This window comes from Oryzias latipes, chromosome 9 (assembly GCF_053564925.1).
Source record: "Oryzias latipes strain Hd-rR chromosome 9, Olatipes_Hd-rR_3.1".
Taxonomy (NCBI): domain Eukaryota; kingdom Metazoa; phylum Chordata; class Actinopteri; order Beloniformes; family Adrianichthyidae; genus Oryzias; species Oryzias latipes.
In genome coordinates, this window is record NC_136245.1 from 7,498,631 (window position 1) to 7,519,518 (window position 20,888).

General features: G+C 41.8%; 1 protein-coding gene across 1 annotated transcript in view; it reads right to left on the reverse strand.

The window, feature by feature from the left end:
- The window catches only part of slc4a5a (solute carrier family 4 member 5a), a 39,038-nt gene extending 28,840 nt beyond the window's left edge, over positions 1 to 10,198 (reverse strand). The window contains exons 1-4 of the mRNA XM_011479568.4: positions 10,054 to 10,198; positions 3,777 to 3,838; positions 2,837 to 3,049; positions 207 to 336 (exon numbers count right to left, since the gene is read on the reverse strand). Coding sequence (XP_011477870.1) covers positions 207 to 336; positions 2,837 to 3,049; positions 3,777 to 3,837 — 404 coding nt within the window. The 5' untranslated portion in view covers position 3,838; positions 10,054 to 10,198. The remainder of the gene's footprint in view (positions 1 to 206; positions 337 to 2,836; positions 3,050 to 3,776; positions 3,839 to 10,053) is intronic.
- Positions 10,199 to 20,888: the final 10,690 nt, after the last annotated feature.

Below are 20,888 nucleotides of genomic sequence, written 5' to 3' on the forward strand. Positions count from 1 at the left end.
AGTTTACCCTGAGCCTACACTTGGATCCACAAGCAAAAAGAAGAGCCACTATCCCGCCTGGCAGAGACCTTAGGCTCACCACCCATGACCATTAAGCTCCCAAAGCCAAAGCAGGTCTGAACACCACCACATCTGACTTGTCCATAATCCAAACCCACCACATCACCTGCACAAAGGCAAGGCACAATCCACTCAAGACATTTCACCTGGCAGACTCCTTCCATTCCAGTTCATCTCCTTCTCGCTGTAGAGTGTCCATCTCAGTGAATATCGTTGGTGTGGGCATGTCATCATCTTCTCTAAGGATGTAACGCAGCCGCTCTGCCGCTGGAGACACTGAATGGAGTAGAATAAAGTTTTCAATGCTTTAAAAAAATATAATGACTTGATGTAATTGTTGGACAGGTTCAACGATACCACATGTAGGATTCTCACAAAGGACCCCAGAAGTCTGACAACACAGCTTTACGTATTTATTCCACCAGTAAGAAAAAAGGAAAAGGGAAACTACAGACAACTGTGTATGTCAAAAGTGATGTATACTACCCCCTAAATATTAGACCTTGGCCTCTAAAACATGGTTAAGTGGCATCAAAAAATTATAAAGGCAAAAAAAAAATAAAAAAAGCTTTCCAGGAATGAACCTAGCACTGCAATGGGGCGGCAAACTGTACCTCACCTTTGCCCGACAGCACGGTAGCTCCAGAATCCCTGTGACCCTCAACAGGCATAAGTGGTTCTAGAAAGGGATGGATGGACTGTTCAACCATCGTTGCACCATTTTAAAAGTGGCCTGAGTAGGACTTTTGTGTTAGAGATTGATGATCTGTCAATGGTCCTAAACACCACTGACCTATGGTCAGAAACTATTCGACATGATGTCACTCTTTCAATCCCCCATTGATCAATGATATTGATGCATTTTATTGATGACAACTATGAGTAAATCTAATGCATGCATATGTTTCATGTCAAGTTGCAAAATATATCGAAGAGAAACAGTTGTATTAGCAAAAGTGTTGTGTTTTTATGATTTTGCTTTCATTTTCACTTTATCTGCATCATCTACATCAACTGGTCTACTTGGAAATTTGGACAATATTTTTCTTTATTGTTGTTGTTCTGGACGTTGTCCCCGAGTTTGCAGCTACATATTATACAAGAGCAAACAGGCTGAAGCATGATGTATTCTGTCTTTTCAATTGTGAAGAAGTAAAAAATATATTTTCAAATTAAGCACCTCCTGCAGGTGCTTTTAGAACATAAATGGTCTCCTTTGGTGCTGCTTTTGAAGATCTCCCTTTTATACTTTTATACAGTAGTTTTTGGTCTAGCCTGCAGCATAGCTGGAGGCCCCATGACGAAACACAAACTACCCTGGAATTGTCAGAAATTAGATCAGTGAGAATGACTCCAACTGTGACAAGTCTGCTTGGTTCTTAACTCAATGTTAACCGAATTCACTGTACAGGGGGGGGCACAAGGGAGAACAGCAGTCAACTGTAATGCAGTTTAGAAAGAAATCCACAAACCACTGTTTAATGTTGTGCATCTTGTGGCCCCAAAAGAATAACTAAACTGTTTTGGGGATTTGAGCTTACATTACTAAACTGGTTTTAAAAACATACAGTGAGTCATGCATTAGCTATATTTGTGTCAGCTGCGACTTTGCATTAAGGATCTTCCTGTGCACGCTCTGTGGACGCACACATGGATCAACCTTTTAAACTTTGAGGTAAAAATGAAGACAAAGAGTCTAAAACTATGCTCACACCAACTTTACGTTCAAGAGGCAACTTCCAATCCACTGGAGTTTTAAACTAGAAAAAGTCCTGCAGGACTGCTGCTCTAAAGGTTTTTGGAGTTTTTCCAACATTTTTCTGTTTACCTTTCTTTGTTTTGTTTCAATGGAGCACATACGACCTGTTGCTGGGATGCCATTTTCCAACATTTATCCCTGACTGCAGAAGAAATGAGTGCTTTTAAATGGAAGAGAAGTGTTGATCCATCACAGATTTGCTACCATGCCTTTTTTTTCTGTAGTAATGGCTGTCTGTGGAGAGCCACGGGTGGCCTGTTAGCTGTGATGGTAAGTGGCTTTGAGGTAAATCCAAACAGTGTGGCTTTTTCTAACCAGGGTCCTCACAAATGTGTGCTGACCAATCAAACAAAAACACAATTGATAAAGTGAAGTAAAGTAAGCTTGAGCCATGACACTTCAACCAAAACATAATTTTTTGATAAGATCCAGAAAACTCTGAACTGTTTTAACTGAGAATCTTAATGTCAACACGGCCGATGATGCAAAATAAACAAACCGTGTCCTGAAAGGTTTTTGTAAATGTCTTTTTTGGGTGACACATCATTATGTAGCTTCTGGTGGACTGCAATTAAACAAAAACAAAAAAAGATCATTTAGCTAAAAGCAAAGTGATCATTTTTGCCTCCTTATCAAAGAACTATTCGGTCATGACTGAATTTGTTTGGGACATTTAGTTCTGCTCGTTTTTTGTCAAAATCTTTTTTATATTAGTTGGAATTTTAAAAAATTACAACAACATGCAAATGGCTTCATAATAAACTTTGAGTATTTTTATTTTTTATAAGGTAACGTAAAAGACAACAATGTCTTTTATAGTTTCTTTATTTTATTTTAGTTCTTTATTTGTTTTTATGTCATAAAAGCATGTATATTACAAAGATTAATAAATGAATTAAATAAAAAGATGTGAAATGTTCTGAGTCTGGGTTGGGCTCAGTTGGTAAGGCAGGGTGATTTGAGGAGGTTTTTATTCATATTTGACCTTTTTGATTGGCTGCTTTCTCTCACACTCACTTGTGCGGCTGATGTCGTGAAGGCTCTGTTCATTTGAATCCATGAGTCCTTCCTCCATGTCTACTTCTCGATAGTGCTCTTGGTTGTGGTGTCCATGGTGGCCGCGGTGCCTCTCCGTGTCAGAGGCGGGAACGTCTCGACTGGAGCGCCTTCGCCTTCGTTTACGTCGGTATCCTCGGGAAACAGGGAGGCCAATATAGATGGACTGATGGTCTGTGGAAAAACAGCAGACAGGCCTCTAAAGTGCTTTTCTGATATCAAACTTAGCAAATTCTTCCTCAGAAGTGTCAGTTTAGATTTTTTCCAGACAATTTGCTTGAGCAATTCTAATACAAGTAAATCTAATGAATATTTTAAAAACCCAAAGGAGCTGTCTTTTGAATGCTGACTCCCCTAAAAACACTTTCAATCAATTATGAATCAAGGCTCATGTTATCTTATTAACAAGAGCTTCCTGTTTATTTGAAATCCCTCACTTCCTCAACTTGGCTCACACAACCCTTGTTTAGCAGCAAAAATTTGGAAGAAGCGAGTTTGATCATCTGGTTGCAATTAAGACGGTTCCGTAAAATTGATTTCGCACACAACTCTGGGTGGAATAACGGCACATCAGGGAGATGCAAAGCAATATTGGATGTGCTCAAAAGCAAAAGAACCTAGTCAACAGCATGAAGGCCCATTAATATGCATGTAGAACTCTCTCATTCCCTAGAATGCATACAAACTCTTTCAGCACAGTCTTCACCTGCCATTTGCAGCCTGTGATCAGCAGTCACCCACTCAAACTCTCAGAGGAAATTAGAAACAAAGTAGCAAATTAGAAATGACGAGGTTTTATGATAAATCAACCCCTTGTGGAAAATTCAGAGGACGGATCAGGTTGTAGGACTTATGCTCTTGTTTCCATTGTGCAATAGACTGAACTGGCGCACAAACTCACCCTCCTCATCTTCATAGTGAAGGTGGGAGGAGACTCCCGCGATCCTGTCGTCACGTTCCATCCTTTCAGATAAAACAGAAAATGACAATCATCAAGCAGATGACGCACAAAACATTTTGAGATCATTATTTCAATATGTGCATTGTATGCACAGTGTGTTTGTGCATGCAGTGGCATCAGTTTATCTCAACTAAGTCCTCTTATGAATTGGATGTGTGCACGTTTGTGTTGGTCACTGGTCTATATGTGGGACAGGAGCCTGCAGCTGCAGCACCACCAGCCGCTGCATTTATTAGCTGACCTGCATGTTAGTTCCAGTGCAAATCAATGGTAAAATAATTAAGCGGGTGGCCAAGTCAATAGAAATGTGCATAATTAAAACGAGTATGAGGGAAAGGTACTGCACGTGCCACCAGGGCACACGAGGACCAGCAAATGTGCTGCTCTTACCTCATGAAATGAATTTAGAATAAAAGCCATCAAGAATAATAGCTTGAATGTTTACTCTACTGTAATTATTTTGTTTTGTGAAATTAAAATTTACTATCCACTTTTTCACACTTATGTAACTTATTGGCCAATGACTTTTTTAAATGAGTTGGATTATGTGTTCTTACTTTTTACTTTTGTTTTGTCATCACTGTTTGTGATGCTTTTATTTGTATTTTTATTTATTTATTTATTAACGGTATATCCTGTGACTCTTCGCTCTGTGGTGATATTCATGAAAAATAGATGACAGCGTTTCTGTTCTTTACATTTTTAATCCTCAATGTTCTGATAATGCTTTAATATGGGGAGAAAACAACTCAAGCTTTGGTTTAGAAGATTGTTCTTGTCTTGAAATGACATCATAAAGGAGTTGCTCATTATGTTAGTATCAGTAAGTTTCAGATTCACTAAAGCCAGACTTTTGGTTTACTTTGTTCTGTTTTGTTTCCAGTTTGTAGATTCTTTCTGTGTATTGATGTTATTTTATTATTATTATTATCAAATCCTCTTACATAATTCTACCATTAAGCACGATAGGTGACTGATTAGTGTGCATGCCCTGCTGGTACGCTTAGTTTAACCAGATTTACTGTTATGAAGTTTGAAGATTGCTGCTTTTGATAATGAACAAATATCTGTTCAGAGGCCAAGATTATAACGTGTTCCCTCTCAGAGGTGGATGTCAATGTTTTATGCTTGACTTTAAATAAACTGTTGGGCTCATCAGCAGCAGATTGCAAGTTTAGCCACCAGTTCCCCTACTACTGAGTTACCAAAACATTGTTTTCATCCTCTAGATAAACTATTGTCTTGATGGGAAAAGCTAATTTGAAGATAGAAATGAAGTATATTGTGTTTGGAAAAAAAGCAGAGTATTTCTGTGTTTGGTCTTTTTAGAGGAGCTGGTGAAATAGTTCAAGCAAAAGGCAAAAAAATATTACAATTTCTCCATCACAGAGACTCTCTTTGGACCCAGGGGGTTCACCTGGTATCTGTGTGTTTTGTTTATGTTGTCAAAAAACATGGATTTTTTTCTTCTTCTTTTGGGAATTTCTTATAGTTAAAAGAAAAGAAAAAAAACAGACAGAAGTCCCCTTTCCAAATAATTCAGCAAAACATAGAATCAAATCATGTTTACAGCAATTGAGCTGATCACCCTCTTAAGCTTGGGGACGTGAATTAAAACTGTCCTTAAAAATATTTGTTTGTTTTATATCAGAAGAAGTCTCACTAATATGGCACAATCCTTCAAATCTGATCTGTTGTTGAATGACAAACAGGAATTTTTAATTATTTTAAATTCTTTTTTTTATATTTTATATTTAATTGGGAAGAATAAACCATAATCTTTTATTTTTTTGAGTAGGGGAGCATATAAAAGTGGAAAGGGGAGCACAAAAGTTGATTACATTTTGTGCTGATGTTATAATCTGAAAGAGATCTTCCCAAAAGTGGTGGCTGGAGAGAATGTAGCCAAGGTGTGAGGATGACTGTGACAGTGAGGAAGATGAGGTAGACTAGAGCAGAGCAGAGGACTAGTGATGGAAATTGAAAAGGGGTGTGTCATCTTGAATGAGGAAAGCAGATAAGGAGTCTTGGGAGGAGGATGAAGAAGCTCAAGCGAGTGTTAGAAGGAAAAGAATGGCTAAGAAAACTAGGACACAGAGAGGGTAGAAAAGGACAGAGAAATGCAGCATAAAGGGTATGTGAATGTTGTTAATTGTGTTGACAGGTTCCACAAATGTCCATCCTTGGAATAAAGGAGATGTGCAGAGGTGTAGAAACTACAGAGGAATAGTCTTATAATGAAGTTAGGAGTAGTGGAAACAAGACTGAGGTTAGAAGTGAACACTTGTGAGCAACTCTGGTTTCATGCAGAGAAAGAGAAACACATATGAATGTTTGGGCTAAGGATGCTTCTGGAGAATAAACAGGGAAGGTCAGAAGAAGCTGCATTGTCTCTTTGTATCTAAAGAGTCTATGACAGGATAAAGAGAGAGGAAATGTGGTTTGTATGAGGAAATCTTGAGTGACAGATGAGTAAATCAGGAGCAGGTGGAGGTTTGCTGCAGCTAAATAAGAGGATTCCAGGTAGAAGGGTGAAGTTACAGGGAGCAGACGGTGGAGGACTTGAAGTTCTTAGGGACCACAGTCCAGAAAAGCAGGTCTGTGAGCAGGTTGGAACGGGTGGAGGAAGGTTTCAGGTGTGATTTGTGACAAAAGAGTATCTGCAAGAAAATGAAAGGAAAGGTGTAGAAAACTGGGATGGGAGGTGCCATGTTGTTGGTTTCCTTTAGAGACTCTGAGAAGGAAACAGGAGGCAGAGCTGGAGGAAGCAGAGAAGATGTTGAGGTTCAGATGTTGAGGATGGATAGAATCAGGAATGAATCAAACAGAGGAACAGCCCATGTTAGATGTTATGGAGATGACGCCAGGAAAGCCAGAATAAGGTGGTTTGGACACGTTGAGAGGAGGAACAAGAATGGTGTTGGTAAAATGATGCTGACGTTGGAGCCCTAGACTATGAGAATACCATACAACCCTATACCATACAACCCCCCCCCCCTTGCTGGGGGGGGGGGGGGGGACAGCTGTTTGACCACCGGGGGACAGTCTACCAGCTGTCCCCAACTTACCCCCTTCCTCATATAACCTCATAATAGGGTGAGGGGGTGGGGGGCTTAGCCTGCGATGAGCCTTGGGGGGGGGGGGTTTACTAGGCAGTGGCCCCCCTCCTATGGTTGTCGTATGGAGTGGGCCCCCCCTCTTTCGGTTTTATTTGCACCTTAGACATGTAGGGCCCTTGGTAGGGGGGGTGCTTGGACATCACTGCCAGCAAGCAGCGGATGTCCTCCTAGCACCCTACCCGCCAATTTTAACCACACCTTAGACATTTAGGGTCCCTTGGTGGGGAGGGTGAGGGGACGTCACTGTGAGTAATCAGGAGATGTCCCCTCAGTGCCCTACCCGCCAATTTTAACTGCACCCCCCTTAGCACACACACCCCTCCCCCCTCAATATATACATTCCAACATAAACACACACACATGCACACACACACCCTCTCAAACACACATACACGCACACACATTTTGCAAGGAAGGTGGGACCTAGGACCATCTGTCCCCTGCCTCTTCCCTGGTGGGGGGTACGGGCCCCTTTGCGACGGCGGCCGTGTCCCCGGGGTGCCGGCTTCCTGGGCCCGGCGGTGCTCTCTCCGCGCGGCGGGGGGGGTCACATTACATCTGAGCCGGGAGTGTTCGTGTCCCTGGGGGGTGGGTTCTGGTCCTTGCTCCTGAGCGCTGGGCCCCGCCAAATTTCCAACTGTGGCCGAGCCTGGTCGGGCCATATTTACAACACCCCATGTGGGCCCTCTTTTTTCCCCGGGGTTCCCCCCTCTTGGGCGGGGGCGGCGGGCCCCTGCCTCGCTCCTCCCTGGACCAACCGTGGGCCGGGCGGATGGCTGCCTGGAGTGCGGAGCGGGTCTCCCTTGGGGGGTCCTGGCTCGTACCTGGGGTTGGGGCGGGGGGATGCCCGGAACTCCTGGGTGGTGGTGGGGTGCTCGTCTGGGGCTGTGGGCGTCCTTCTCCGGTGGGGCCCTGCGTTGGGTTCCCTGCTCTCTGGCTCTGGGGGCCTTGCGGCGGTCCTGCTGGCCCTGGCCTGGGTGGCGGGCTTGGTCGCCCGGGCGGCGGTTCTTCCCTGCCGGTTCCCGTGTGGCGTTGGGGGGATTCCGGCTGCCGCTGCTGCTGCGGTGGGGGTCTTGGGGTGGGGATGGCTGGGCACTCTCTCTCCTTCTTTCCACGTTCCACCATCCATTTTAGAAGAACATAAACACTCACCTGAGCACAGGTGTTAGCTCACCTTTGCACTAACAGTTTGCATGACTGAATGACTGAAATATTTCACACTAGTTGGTTTTAAGGCATAAGTATGCGTGTGAACACTATCTGTTTTGTATACATATCGACAGGTGGACATTTTTTGCAGCTAGCAGGTGTGTTTATAACATTTGAGTGTGTGTGTGGACAGGCTCCGCCCTTATTGTACTACATTTGAACCTTACCATAATGATTAACAACCAGTAAACTTGTTGCTTTACGCTGCTTCATGGTCTTATCCCCCTTCCCCTCCTATTATCACCCCTTACCCCCCCTCTCTCTATCGTCCCTCTCTCTTCTTCCCCTCTTTCCTTTTCCGTCCGGTCCAACACCAAAGATTTTCAGACATGATTGAAATTAATAAAGTTTGTCCTCAATTACAAAAGGGGTTTATCCAGACATACCTTTGGTTTGTCTGAAGATTAATAACCCCTCTTGTTAAAGTAAAATCTGTCCAACACAAGAGGCCCTCAGCTCTCATCTGTCTGCCCAGCTGTTGGACAGGACAAGTTAAAAGAAAAAAAAAAGAAAAAAGAGAATACCAAAAGTGAAGTAAAAGTATTAAAACATTTTTTTAGAACAGTACAAACAAACAAACAAACAAACTCTGGGAGTCTCAAATGGTTCTTCTCAAGCAGTTTGTTTGCCTTGACCCGGGTTGACTGGGCCGATGCCTTGTTTTTGTTCAAATTTACTTGAGCTTCCTCCCCGGAGGGATGAAAGTTCTAACAGAGCTGGTGGAGGACAGGTTCAGCCCAGCAAAGCCTGCTTAGCCTGCTGCTGTGAACGTTTGTAGCTGTGGCTTCCTGCCTCTGTAATTAGTGCTGTCACATCAGTGTCCTTCACACCCAGTGGGCAGCTGGAGCGAGAGCTGCAGGCGGCCACCCTCACGAGCCGATCAATGTGCTGCCTCCCTGCCTCCAAACTTCCGACCCTGCATGATACAGGAGAGGTGCAGGGATGCGCGCACGAGACTGCGTCGTCATGTGCTCTGTCAGTGTGCAAATTCCCACCAGTGTCTGTCGGCAAAATAGGAATATAGCATACTGGCATGAAGAGATGACCTGGACTAATACGTAACTTCTGTTTTGTGGCCTCATTGAACGTCATTTAACCCTTTGATGTCTAAATGTATTTCCAGTTAGGAAAACAAGTCACTAATGTTTTGCTTTAAAGTAGGTGCTAAATTAAGTTAATTTTGGGGCCAAAATGATTGTTTGATGCATATTTGCATCAATAGACGTCAAGGGGTTAGCAAAATAAAAGCTTTTTTTCAGTTTGATTATTGATTGGTGCATCCCCATGCTAACAGAAACAATCTATAAAGACATCCATTTATATTACGAGCTTTCATATTAGGCTACAGTCACAAATAAAATCATACAATACAAAAGTGAAGAACTACAATTTAGTCAGATTGTTTTTGGAAATAAACCAACAAAAATGCCATTTTCATTTGAAGAGTAAAGACCAAATAGAAGCTTCTTTGAGTTTTTGCGCCTGGTTTGATTCCCAGCTGGTTTACAGTCAGCAACAGCAAATGTTTGATCATTTACAAGCTTGTAATTTATCCACAAACTTGATTCAGCGCCACATTTGCATGATAAAAGTTAAACAGACACGCTTGATGCTCAGTGCAGCTGCTACTACAGATATCAGGCTTAAAGGTTTCAGAAGCAGTAATGTTCACTCTTAAGAAGCTGCAACCCTGGCTGTGTGGCTTTAATTGAATCAGCTCTGCCTGGAGCTGCTGGCAGGAAAGATTGAAACCTAAATGCCTTTCCTACTTTAAACCAGCTGACAGGTGGAAATCTGTTCGGAGACCAGTCAGACACACAAAAAAACAACACCAAAAAAACAAGGGCACATAAAGAAAAAAACAGCAAAAACAGTTTAAAATAGCCTACCTGTCTTATTTGTGAGCTTGAATGAGAGGATGGAGGAAAGACTTTTGCTGCTCATGGAGTTGCATCAGTGAAAACATGCCAGTGGAGCTCAAGCAAACAGTTGAGCGACATCAACTTGACAGAGTTGACTGTCCGACTGTTTGTCAGTCTGCCTGTGGCTTTCTTGCTTTATAAGCTGGTCAATACTGAACAAACTGGTCCTGAGCACAGAGCCGCAGGCAGAAACAGTGGCAGCAGGAAGCTGTTTCTGAATATGGTCAGCTGTCACAGCTAGAATATTACACCTAATAAGCAGGTCATTATTAACAACAATGAGGGAAAGTTTAAAGGACATGAGGCTGCAGCTTAAAGTTTATGCAAACATAAGGGGCAAGGGATATGGGAGTAAAAAAAAGCTCTTTCGGTCATTTATGAGAATCCCTGACATTTTTTTTTTATGTGCTGTTGAATTGTTAACTTACCTTGATAAATTGAAGCTATATATATATATATATATTTTTTTGTCTGTTTCTATAAAGAAAAGACCATAATACTATTACTTGAAAAAAACAAATGAAACAAAATGCATTAAGCATCTGTCCCTGGCTTTTTTTGTTTTCTTGCATTGTGCATTCTGCTCCAATGCATTCTATATACGTGCAATAAACATGCTGGAAAAGGAAATATGAATCATAAGGCTGTCACCATCACTGTTGCCAGATCTGAAGGCTAGTTTGCTCAGTTTGTTGCTTCAAGTACAAAATTGGAGGATGAAATGCTCACTTGCTAGCTAATCTCCCTCACTGGCTGAAATAGACTTAACCAGGCCTGTGATACAGACACAAAAAGAAGCTGAAGATGTCAGATATTTTTCTCAAGTCCATTGTGGAGATTGCAATCACATCTATTGGGGTGGCAGCAGGAGGAACAAGGGACTTAAAGAGGCTGAACAAACCGATAAGGAAAAGCTGTCTCTGTTCTGCGTTTTGCTCAGGAGCCTCTAGAGCAGAAAAGAAGATGAAAACTATTGTGCAAAACCTTGATCCTCCCCTTCATTACACAATAACAACAGCTTCTTCTGATCGGCTGCATCACTGGCTGGTTCAGGAGATTCTTCCTGCCCACAGCTGTAACCAACTACAACGTTGCACTGACGATTCTTAGAACTTTGTTACTACGACTCAGGGACATGCGGTCAGGGGAGAGGAGACAGCGCCTAACCTGTCATCATACTCACCTACCATCATGAGATGTGTAGCTAAGAATAAAAACATATATATGTACGCTAATCTGTTCCATAAATGCAAAAAACATGTATGATTTGAATCCTTTTCATCAGTTTTATCCTCACAATCCCTACATTTTATGTATTTCTTGCACAATTACAGTATATGCTATGAGGTGAGGCAGGCAGTAGCTCTGCCTCAAATGTAGAGTAGGGGAGCTCACGTACTCATGAGCTCACGATTGCTCATCAGTTGTTGCTAATGGAGTTCAATAGGAGTTAGTTATTTTCATGTTTTGCTCTGACTCGATGCAAAAATGGGGAATGTAATCTTGTTTAATTAAAAATGTCTCAACAGTGATCATTTAATCAAAGCATAAAGTAATAATGGATGATCAATGCTTCATTCAGACTGAGAGACTTCTAAAACAAAAAGTAGATTTTTCCTGCGGTTTTTGTCCAGAAGGAGAGACGAACGGACTTAATTTACAAGTAAAGGTTAGAACAGGGTTGGGTTGACGTTTTGACTGGTGAGCCACAAAGGGCTCTGAACTCGACAGAAGTGCCAAACCAAGAGCAAAAATGTGGAGTAAGAGAAGGAAAAAACATGGAATCTGGACAAAAAACATAGTTAATTTTTATTGAAACTGAATATATACGTATATATATACTTTAAAACAGAACATTTTGGAGTTTTTATTTCAAAATTAGAGAAATGCTGCGTTTGTGAGGTGTTGCAATGATCGCGAAAAAAAAAGACAAATCTTCCACCACCAAATGAATGTAGAATAACTTTTTGCACCTAAACAAAGGTAAATGTTTTTATAGTGTGCCATCTATGTGTAATTACCAGAGTTACAAGGAAAATAAAAAGGTAATAAGGATTCTTCTTTCACTTTCGGCTTGTCCCATCAGGGGTTGCCACAGTGAATCAGCTGTTTCATTGTGGATGAGTCGCATGGTTAACTTGGCAATGTTTTATGCTGGATGCCCTTCCTGGTACAACCCTCTCAAACAAACCAGGCTTGGGACCGGCACAGACGCAGAGAAGGGAACAGGGAGCAGCCTGGATTTGAACACTGGTCTCATGGATGGAAGGCGCTGCAAAGCACCACGAGCTAAACTGGGTAAATAGAAAAAAAGGTAATAAGGATCGTCTGTATAATTTATTTCAGTTTGGCGGGCCAGTTTTAGGGTTTGCATATTGCCCCCAGGCCATAGTTTGCCCACCCCTGCTAGACCAGTGTGGGGATTCTGTATGTATGTGAGAGAGAGTGTGCATGTTGTGTCTCTGTTGTCGTCTGTCTGTAGCATTCACCTTGGTGTTTTTTTGGAGTAAACTAAATTTGACATTCCACCTTGGGCCAAAATGAACCTACTATGATTCTTATAAGATTGTTCATGAGAAATGAAACACAGATAGTAGTTAGCAAATATATTGGGTTTTTATATGTGTATATCTGACTCTGAAAAGCCTCACCACACGTCACTGCTACAAAATCTATTTTTACCTGCAGAATCATGCTGGTGTAGTTTCTATTAAACTGGACTAATCCGTGCATTAGAATTGCTGCAATGTTGAAAATCCATACAGAGGTCTGTAGTGTCTGCTTTGTTGCAAAAATGCTCCTTATTTTGGTCATGTAATCCCATGAAGGATACGCATTTCTGGGGAGCCGCTTGTTGTGCTTTTGAAAGATAAACCCTGGTCAAAATGAATCCATGGAGCACTCAAAGAAATGCTTCAACATTGAACTCTTCTGCTGGTAAAAAAAATAGATGATGCTATTGAGGAAATGATCTTCGAGCTCCTGAGGGATTTCTTCATGGAGGATTAAGTTGTCACACTTAATTTCTCCAAAGGCTTAATATTAGGACTCTAAATGATGAAGGAAAAAGATATATATTTTTTTCCTTTTTAGAACTGAAAACATGAAGCAGTCTATAGAGTCCTCCGGAACACTGTAGGAGCTTGCAGCACGTTTTCAAGTGCTGAAAAGTCTGCTTAATGGAATGAGCACGATCCAGGCTGTCAACAGTTGCACTCCACTGAGAATAGGAACTGGCCAAAAGAGAAGACTGGAGCCCTAAACACACAGATGAGGAAGCTCCTCACAATGCTGGATCTGTTTCATCACAAATGTGGGCAAAAAGCAGAAAACCAATGCAGCAAACCTAGCATCCAGGATAAAACAATAAAAACACATCAGTTTATCAGCAGGATCATTAAAGGCAGTGTAGTGCTAAATTAATACGTCAGGCAGTAACAGCAGCAGGAGAGGAAAAGTCAAATGGATCAAGCATCAGTGGAAGGACAAGCCCCTGTGTGGTGTTCCATCTGCAAATCCAAGAAGTAGCTGAAAGTAGCAGAAAAAGTTCTTGTAGATTGAAACGACTGGACTAAAGGACTGCACTAAGGCATTGATCGTGGCTGCACAGACACAGGCCCTGAAAACAAGTTCAATAGATACCGTACCACACCAGCCAACAGCATTTAAAATGCCAGCAGCCACGGCACACATTGAGCTCCATAAGCACATAGCACAGCCTGCAGAAAGGACAAGTTCCAGTTAAAAAATATCAGGTTCAAGGGGAGAGGTGGTCCTAAAATGGTCATAAATCGGTCAATTCAAAAACACATAATGCCATACCAAATAGGCTTAGTGATGATGAAGGAACAACAGAGGGTGGTGATGATAGCAATAGATGTTGGTAACCTGATTATAGAGAAATTGAGAATGAACTAAAGAAGAGCTGAAAAAATTTATGAAAGCAAGAGTGGTTCCTGTGGCATTTGCAGCCCTTGGAGCTGTAACTCTCAAACTGCCTCAAACCCGTAACATCTGTTCACTGCAAACACAGGCCTATGCAAAAAGTCTGACCCCATTGGTAGATTTTCTTTAAATGAGAAAACAAATCTGCCAATGTGGTAAGAAAAGTTGTCTTACCAAGAATTCTTGATTTTAAAAAAAATTCCAGTCACATGCAAAAAAATTGATAAATCATTTTTCTTGCAGGCCAAAAAATTTGACATTTTTTATTGAAACAACTGCCTCTTTACTTTTTTAAGATTCAGTTTTTGCAGCAGGAACATCATCCGTGATTTCTGTCCAGAAGAGTGTAGTACCACAGACAGCTATGACAGTTTGCATAACCCTCAACCTCCAAGGCTATTGGGAGAAAAAGCTGACCGACATGGAAGAGTATGGAGAACTTCAGATCTTTTACAGAAACACAGTAATGTTAAAACGTTTTTTTATGTAACAAATCACACGTCATAACGCCCCCAACAACATCTTACTTGAAGTTCAGGACTCAAGTTGATGCAAGTAGTGCAAGATGTCTAAAGTAATGGCAAATACTTATAGAACTTTTCTACCTTCCTTAAAGGTCCAAAGTGCTTCACAGTCACAAACCCAGTCACACACACCGGTGGTGGCTCCACTGCCAAACACTGGCGCTACCAGTAGCCACGCATCTACCAGGTAGGCTTTGGTGTCTTGCCCAGGGACACTTCCCCACATGGGCGGGCAAGGCGGGAATCGAATCTGCAATCCTACCGCTGCACCACAGCCGCCCTATATTCACACTGCAACAAGCAGTGACCACTTTCAACACGCTTTTTGGGCTTCCATGTAGAAAACCCTTGCAGTCACACAGAGCTATGCAAGTTTCCACGACCATTTCAGAAAAATCAGGGACTCGGATTTGGTGATGACACATGGATGGCGTCCACGGAAGTGCCAGTCGTTTTGAGAATTGATCATGGAAGAGAAATACTAATTGCGGTTTGTGCCCAGCTGGAATTTTATGACACCAAGTCTTTCATATTGGAATAGAGCTGTGAATAGAAAAAGCCTGGAGCAAGCACCAAACCTCTTCCAACTGTGGGTGCCAGAGATGTGCTAGTAAACAGTAGTGGGGAAAAAAGAAGAAGCCCCTCCCTGCACATCCAGTGTGAACGTCCATCCATTTTCTTAACCAGTTACATCATTCAGGGTCATGGGGTTGCCAGAGTCTGTCCTGGCTACTGTTGGGTGAAGGCGGGGTACACCCTGGAGACGTTGCTGGTCTGTTGCAGGGCACGCAATGATTCCCACACACACGCTCACACATGTATAAGAGGAACCAGCTAACCTATGAACCATGTTTTTGGAGTATGGGAGGGAAAAAACTCCAGAAAAAAAACAAGCAAACTCCAAACAGAAAGGTCCCAGCTGGGATTTGAACAAGGACCTTCTTGCTGTGAGGCGAGAGCATTAATCACTGCACCACCTTGCAGCCCATCAGTGTGGGTTCAAGAACACACTTAACGCAGATTTTTGAACATGCATCACATGCCTGGTGTTGTGAACAGAGCATTACAGGGAAAAGCAGCAATGGTCTTTTGCTCCGACTCATTCCGGACTCGTCGGTTTTAGATGATGGATTGTGGTGTAGCTTTTAAACTCCACTCCAGCTCTCACAGAAGTCAGCATTGTAAATGCTTTTCGAGTCGCATATCTGATGGGCTGAGCGGTGAAAAGCGTAATAACATGAGGCTGATGTTTCCTTCTTCCTGATAAGAGCTGTCACATCCAAAGTGCTCGAATGCCAGCGAATTGGGTTTGACAGGAAAAGGGAGCAGGTCTTATTAGATTTAAACACAAAAGCAATTTTTTGAGATTGTGCTTGAAATTGTGATGCAGCATAAAATAACTCTTGTTGTTTAACTTTGTCCACTTTTTATTGATTGACTGAATTCAATTAGGCCTTGTGGCAGGCTTGAGTCTGTCTCAGCTGCCAAACCCCTTTGTTTTCAGAAATCTACTCTGCAGCATCAGAGCAAGTCTTTTTTTCCCCATTGCAGTGTGCTATTAGAGTTGCTTATGCTGCCAGTGTCTAGTATCATTCTCCCAAGTGCTTTTTTTTGTGCGCGAAAACACACTGTCCCTAGGGAATTCAAGGGTATTTAAGGAATTATTTAAAACAAACAAAAGACCAATTAAAATATTTTCTGTTGGTGTCCTCGGGAAATTCTATCACATAGATTATACAGTAGGACGGCGTCTGAAAAACCCTGATAGGCAGGGTTTTTTCGTGTACAGTATAAATATTCTGGATCCTTCCACATTTTGTTTTGCTTTTCTCGGAGGATCCACTAGATAGGGAGCTGTTCTCTTAATGGAAAAGACTAAACCTCTATTTAGTCTGGAGGATGTCAGGACTAATGTCAGTCGGATTCTTTGCTGCTGCAATATTAAACTCCCAATGTCTGTTTTTCCAGCATTGGCAAACCTTTTATTGAAAAAACTATTTACAGGCATCAATAACATTGCCATGCATTTTTAAGAAAGGCAATAGAGGAGATTACAGCCCACAAAACAACCAAAGGAATCTTTGGAGAACTAAAAGCAACACAGTTCAAAGGAAGCCAGTATGCTGAGATTTATTAATGATATAATAATCATAATAACAATACATTTTATTTATATCACCCCTTTCTGGGCATCCAAGGTCACCTTACAGGTAAAAAAAAAAATCATAAAAATTAGTTACAAGGATCATGCAGTAGTTAAATAAAATACATAAAACAACAGAATTATACATTTATTCGGGAATCTGGAAGTGGGTTTTGAGATTTTTAGCAAACTAAGGGAGAAAGTCCATGTTGTGTAAATCACAGGGGAGTGAGTTCCAGAGTTGATGTGGCATTTGTATAAATTGCCAATATCATGAATGACAACAACCTCTTTGCTCCAAATGTGTTTACTATTAGGAAAAATAAATCAGGTAAAAGCTGCTTGATTCATTTTCTGATCTTTCCCAGCACCCTTCCTGTTGGCTGCTCCCTTAAGGTGGCGCCACAGCAAATTATCTGCCTTCATCCCATCCCATCTTCTGCATCCACCTCACTCACACCAACCACCCTCATGTCCTCCTTCTGCTGCATCCATGAACTTCCTCTTTGAATTTTCCTTAAACCTCCCTCACGGTAGCTCCAACCTCAGTGTAATGAGCAAACCAAAAAATATTTATATGACATACACGAGCTAATAACTAATACTTAACCCTTGTGCTATCTTAGATGACCCCACCCTTACACTGATGTGTTGTCCCTACCATGATAAAGGTGGAAAGATTTCATGTAATCCACGGACACCAGTGAGGATCACAAATCATTGAAGAAAAAAGGTTCAGCGCACTGTCTAGTGGGTCTAGATGACCCAACTCCCAACGTTAAAGCGCCTAGGATAGCACAAGGGTTAAATAATATACTAACTCCCTCATAACAGGTCATTTGGTAATAGTTTTTTTAGCCATCGACTAATCCGGTGAAGCTTTGTTGATTAGGAAACGAGTGGAACAAGTTCAAGATTGTAGTTGTTATGCACGAACAGAAATGGGTGGGGCAAAGTCTCTCTGCTCCGCTCCATGATGCATCACTTGCAGACAAATGGATAAAAACAAAATAATAATGGATTGGATTTAACTGCGCTTTGCCAGATGCTCGAAGCACTTCCATTGTGTCCATTATTCATTCCTTCATACTTGGTGATGGTAGAGGCCTGGCTGCCAGTTTACACCTAAAGTCCCTCTGACCATCATCAGGATCATTCATGCACATTCAAGCTGGTAGGCAGTGGCGTTAAGGGGCTTGCCCAAGGGCCCCATTGATGTGGTAATTACCACTAGTACCATTGTTTATTCCTCTCCAGGAATCGAATCCTGGATTCCTGCGTGGTAGCCTTCTACCTTACCAACCTTACCAGGATCCCTGTACATCTTCTTTTGCTCGTCCAAGGCGACATCTGACTCAAAACGGCTGGATAGCTGTTATTGCTCGCCATTTTTGTTTTACCGTGACTGTTTGGGGTTGTGGGGGGCTGTAAGGTAGTGGGAGATACTGTAAACAAAGGGATGATGGCAGATGAGCGCAGGCTTACTTCTGCACTCCCTCCCACAACTCAGTGGTGAGTTTCTGATGAACTCCTGCCGCTCTGCAGAAAGTATGTCCTGGAAGATGACAGTTTTTTTTCATTTTGTGGCTAAAAATGGTATAATCATAATTAAAAGATCACTGGCTTTAGACGCTTTAAAAATAGATGAAAATGTCATTGGAGCAGGACTTTAATGTACTGAAAAAAAGCATGGTACCAGCGAAATGATTACATCCACCCTAGAGCCCAAAACGAAAACAAGCACATAACTCCTGACATAAACATGTCTGCCAGAGGTTTATTAGAGAACCCAAATGAACTGCCATGTTTTTTGTATTTAGTATTGCATTAGTTTTACAAATGACAATAAAAAGAAAATGTTTAAATAAGTGAAAAATAAAAGTATTGAAGATCTCACCAGACTCACATTGTTTTTAATATTATCCCTTATAGCCATGTTTTTTCAATGTGTGCACTTTTGGAGGTTAATTGGGAAAAAAAAACACTTGGGAATAGATATGCTGAAACCTTTTGATGATCCTGCCCCCCCCCCCCCCCCAAAAAAAAAAAAAAAAAAGAAAAAAGAAATTGTCTTTGAACCCAATACCCTTGAGGAAAAGCTCATCTTTTTTGCGCTACAGCACATGAAGCGTTTTGTGTAAAATTGACTGCCGTCTGTTTGGCTAAGCATCTTCTCAAACATTTGGGGAAGTGAGCCCTACTCAGGTATGAACAGGCCTCGCAGCTGGACTCAGTTGTCTTATTTTAATTTGTCGATTCATAAATGTCTTAACAAATAACAGTGAGGTGCCATTATCCCTATCTATCTATCTATCTATCTATCTATCTATCTATCTATCTATCTATCTATCTATCTATCTATCTATCTATCTATCTATCTATCTATCTATCTATCTATCTATCTATCTATCTATCTATCTATCTATCTATCTATCTATCTATCTATCTATCTATCTATCTATTTATCTATCTATCTATCTATCTATCTATCTATCTATCTATCTATCTATCTATCTATCTATCTATCTATCTATCTATCTATCTATCTATCTATCTATCTATCTATCTATATAAATATATATATATTGTGGAGGTGAACAGGGATTCCATAATATTTTTTATGATCTTTTTACTATGCATTACAGGGGTTCTATTATATTTTCTATGTTCTTGTTATTATGAATTTAATGGATTCTATAATATGCATGTATATTTTATTGCAGAAATATGCTTGATTCCTGCCCTCAGTAGCAGATAATATGTGCCGAGGTCACCAGCAGGCCTGTTTTTGACTTGTGGTCTCTGTTTTCTTTCTGTACTGGAGTGTTTATGGAGCCACGACACCTGCAATTCAGACTAGACAAAAACACACCATTCTAATGACGTATTTTGTATGTTTCATCTTCCCTTACTGAATAATAAAAAAGCCTTTTTGCCTTGAGGACAGAGAGAGCAGACAGCCACAAAGCCTAACAGGTCGTGTTTCTCCACCTCTCCCCTTTTGCAAAAGGTTTGAAAATTCATGCAGACTCTTGTGTGTCTTTTCGTTTCCAAACTGCACATTTCATTTTTGGACGTCCTGAACCATCCGAATCTGCGAAGGCCGGACGAGACGGCAACATTTTATGTTTATATATATATATATATATATAATATATATAAAACGCCCCTTCACCTCCAAGCTCGGGTCCTCTACCAGAGGCCTGGGAGATTGAGGGTCCTGCGCAGTATCTTAGCTGTTCCTAGCGCTGCGCTTTTCTAGACTGAGAGGTCTGAGGTCTTTCCAGGTATCTTTTGTAGCCACTCCTCCAGCTTGGGGGTTACTGCCCCGAGTGCTCCAATTACCACTGTCACCACTGTCACCTTCACTTTCCATGCTTTCTCCAGTTCTTCTCTGAGTCCCTGGTATTTCTCCAGTTTCTCATGTTCCTTCTTCCTGATGTTCCCATCGCTTGGCACTGCCACATCCACCAAAACGGCTTTTCTCTGTTCTTTATCCACCACTACAATGTCTGGTTGGTCCGCCATAACCATTCTATCAGTCTGGATCTAGAAGTCCCACAGGATCTTTGCCCTCTCATTCTCTACCACCTTCAGAGATGTTTCCAATTTTGACCTTGGGGTTTCCAGTTCAAATTCTGCACACATGTTCCTGTATATTATTCCAGCCACTTGATTGTGGCGCTCCATGTATGCTTTACCTGCCAGCATCTTACACCCTACAGTTATGTGCTGGTTTGTTTCAGGCGCCTCTTTGCACAGCCTACACCTTGGGTCTTGTCTGGTGTGGTAGATCTGAGCCTCTATTGCTCTGGTGCTCAGGGCTTGTTTCTGAGCTGCCAGGATGAGCGCTTCAGTGCTGTCCTGTAGGCCAGCCCTTTCTAGCCATTGGTAGGACTTCTTGATATCAGCCACTTCAGTTATGGTCCGGTGGTTCATCCCATGCAGGGGTTTGTCCTCCCATGAGGATCTGTCCTCCAGCACTGTATCCTCTGCTCTCCATTGCCTGAGACATTCACTGAGCACACTGTCAGTTGGGGCCTTGAGCTTGATGTATTCATGGATCTTGGATGTTTCATCCTGGATAGTGGCTTCTACACTCACTAGTCCTCGGCCTCCATCCTTCCGGCTAGCATTCAGTCTCAGGGTGCTGGATTTGGGATGGAACCCTCCATGCATGGTGAGGAGAT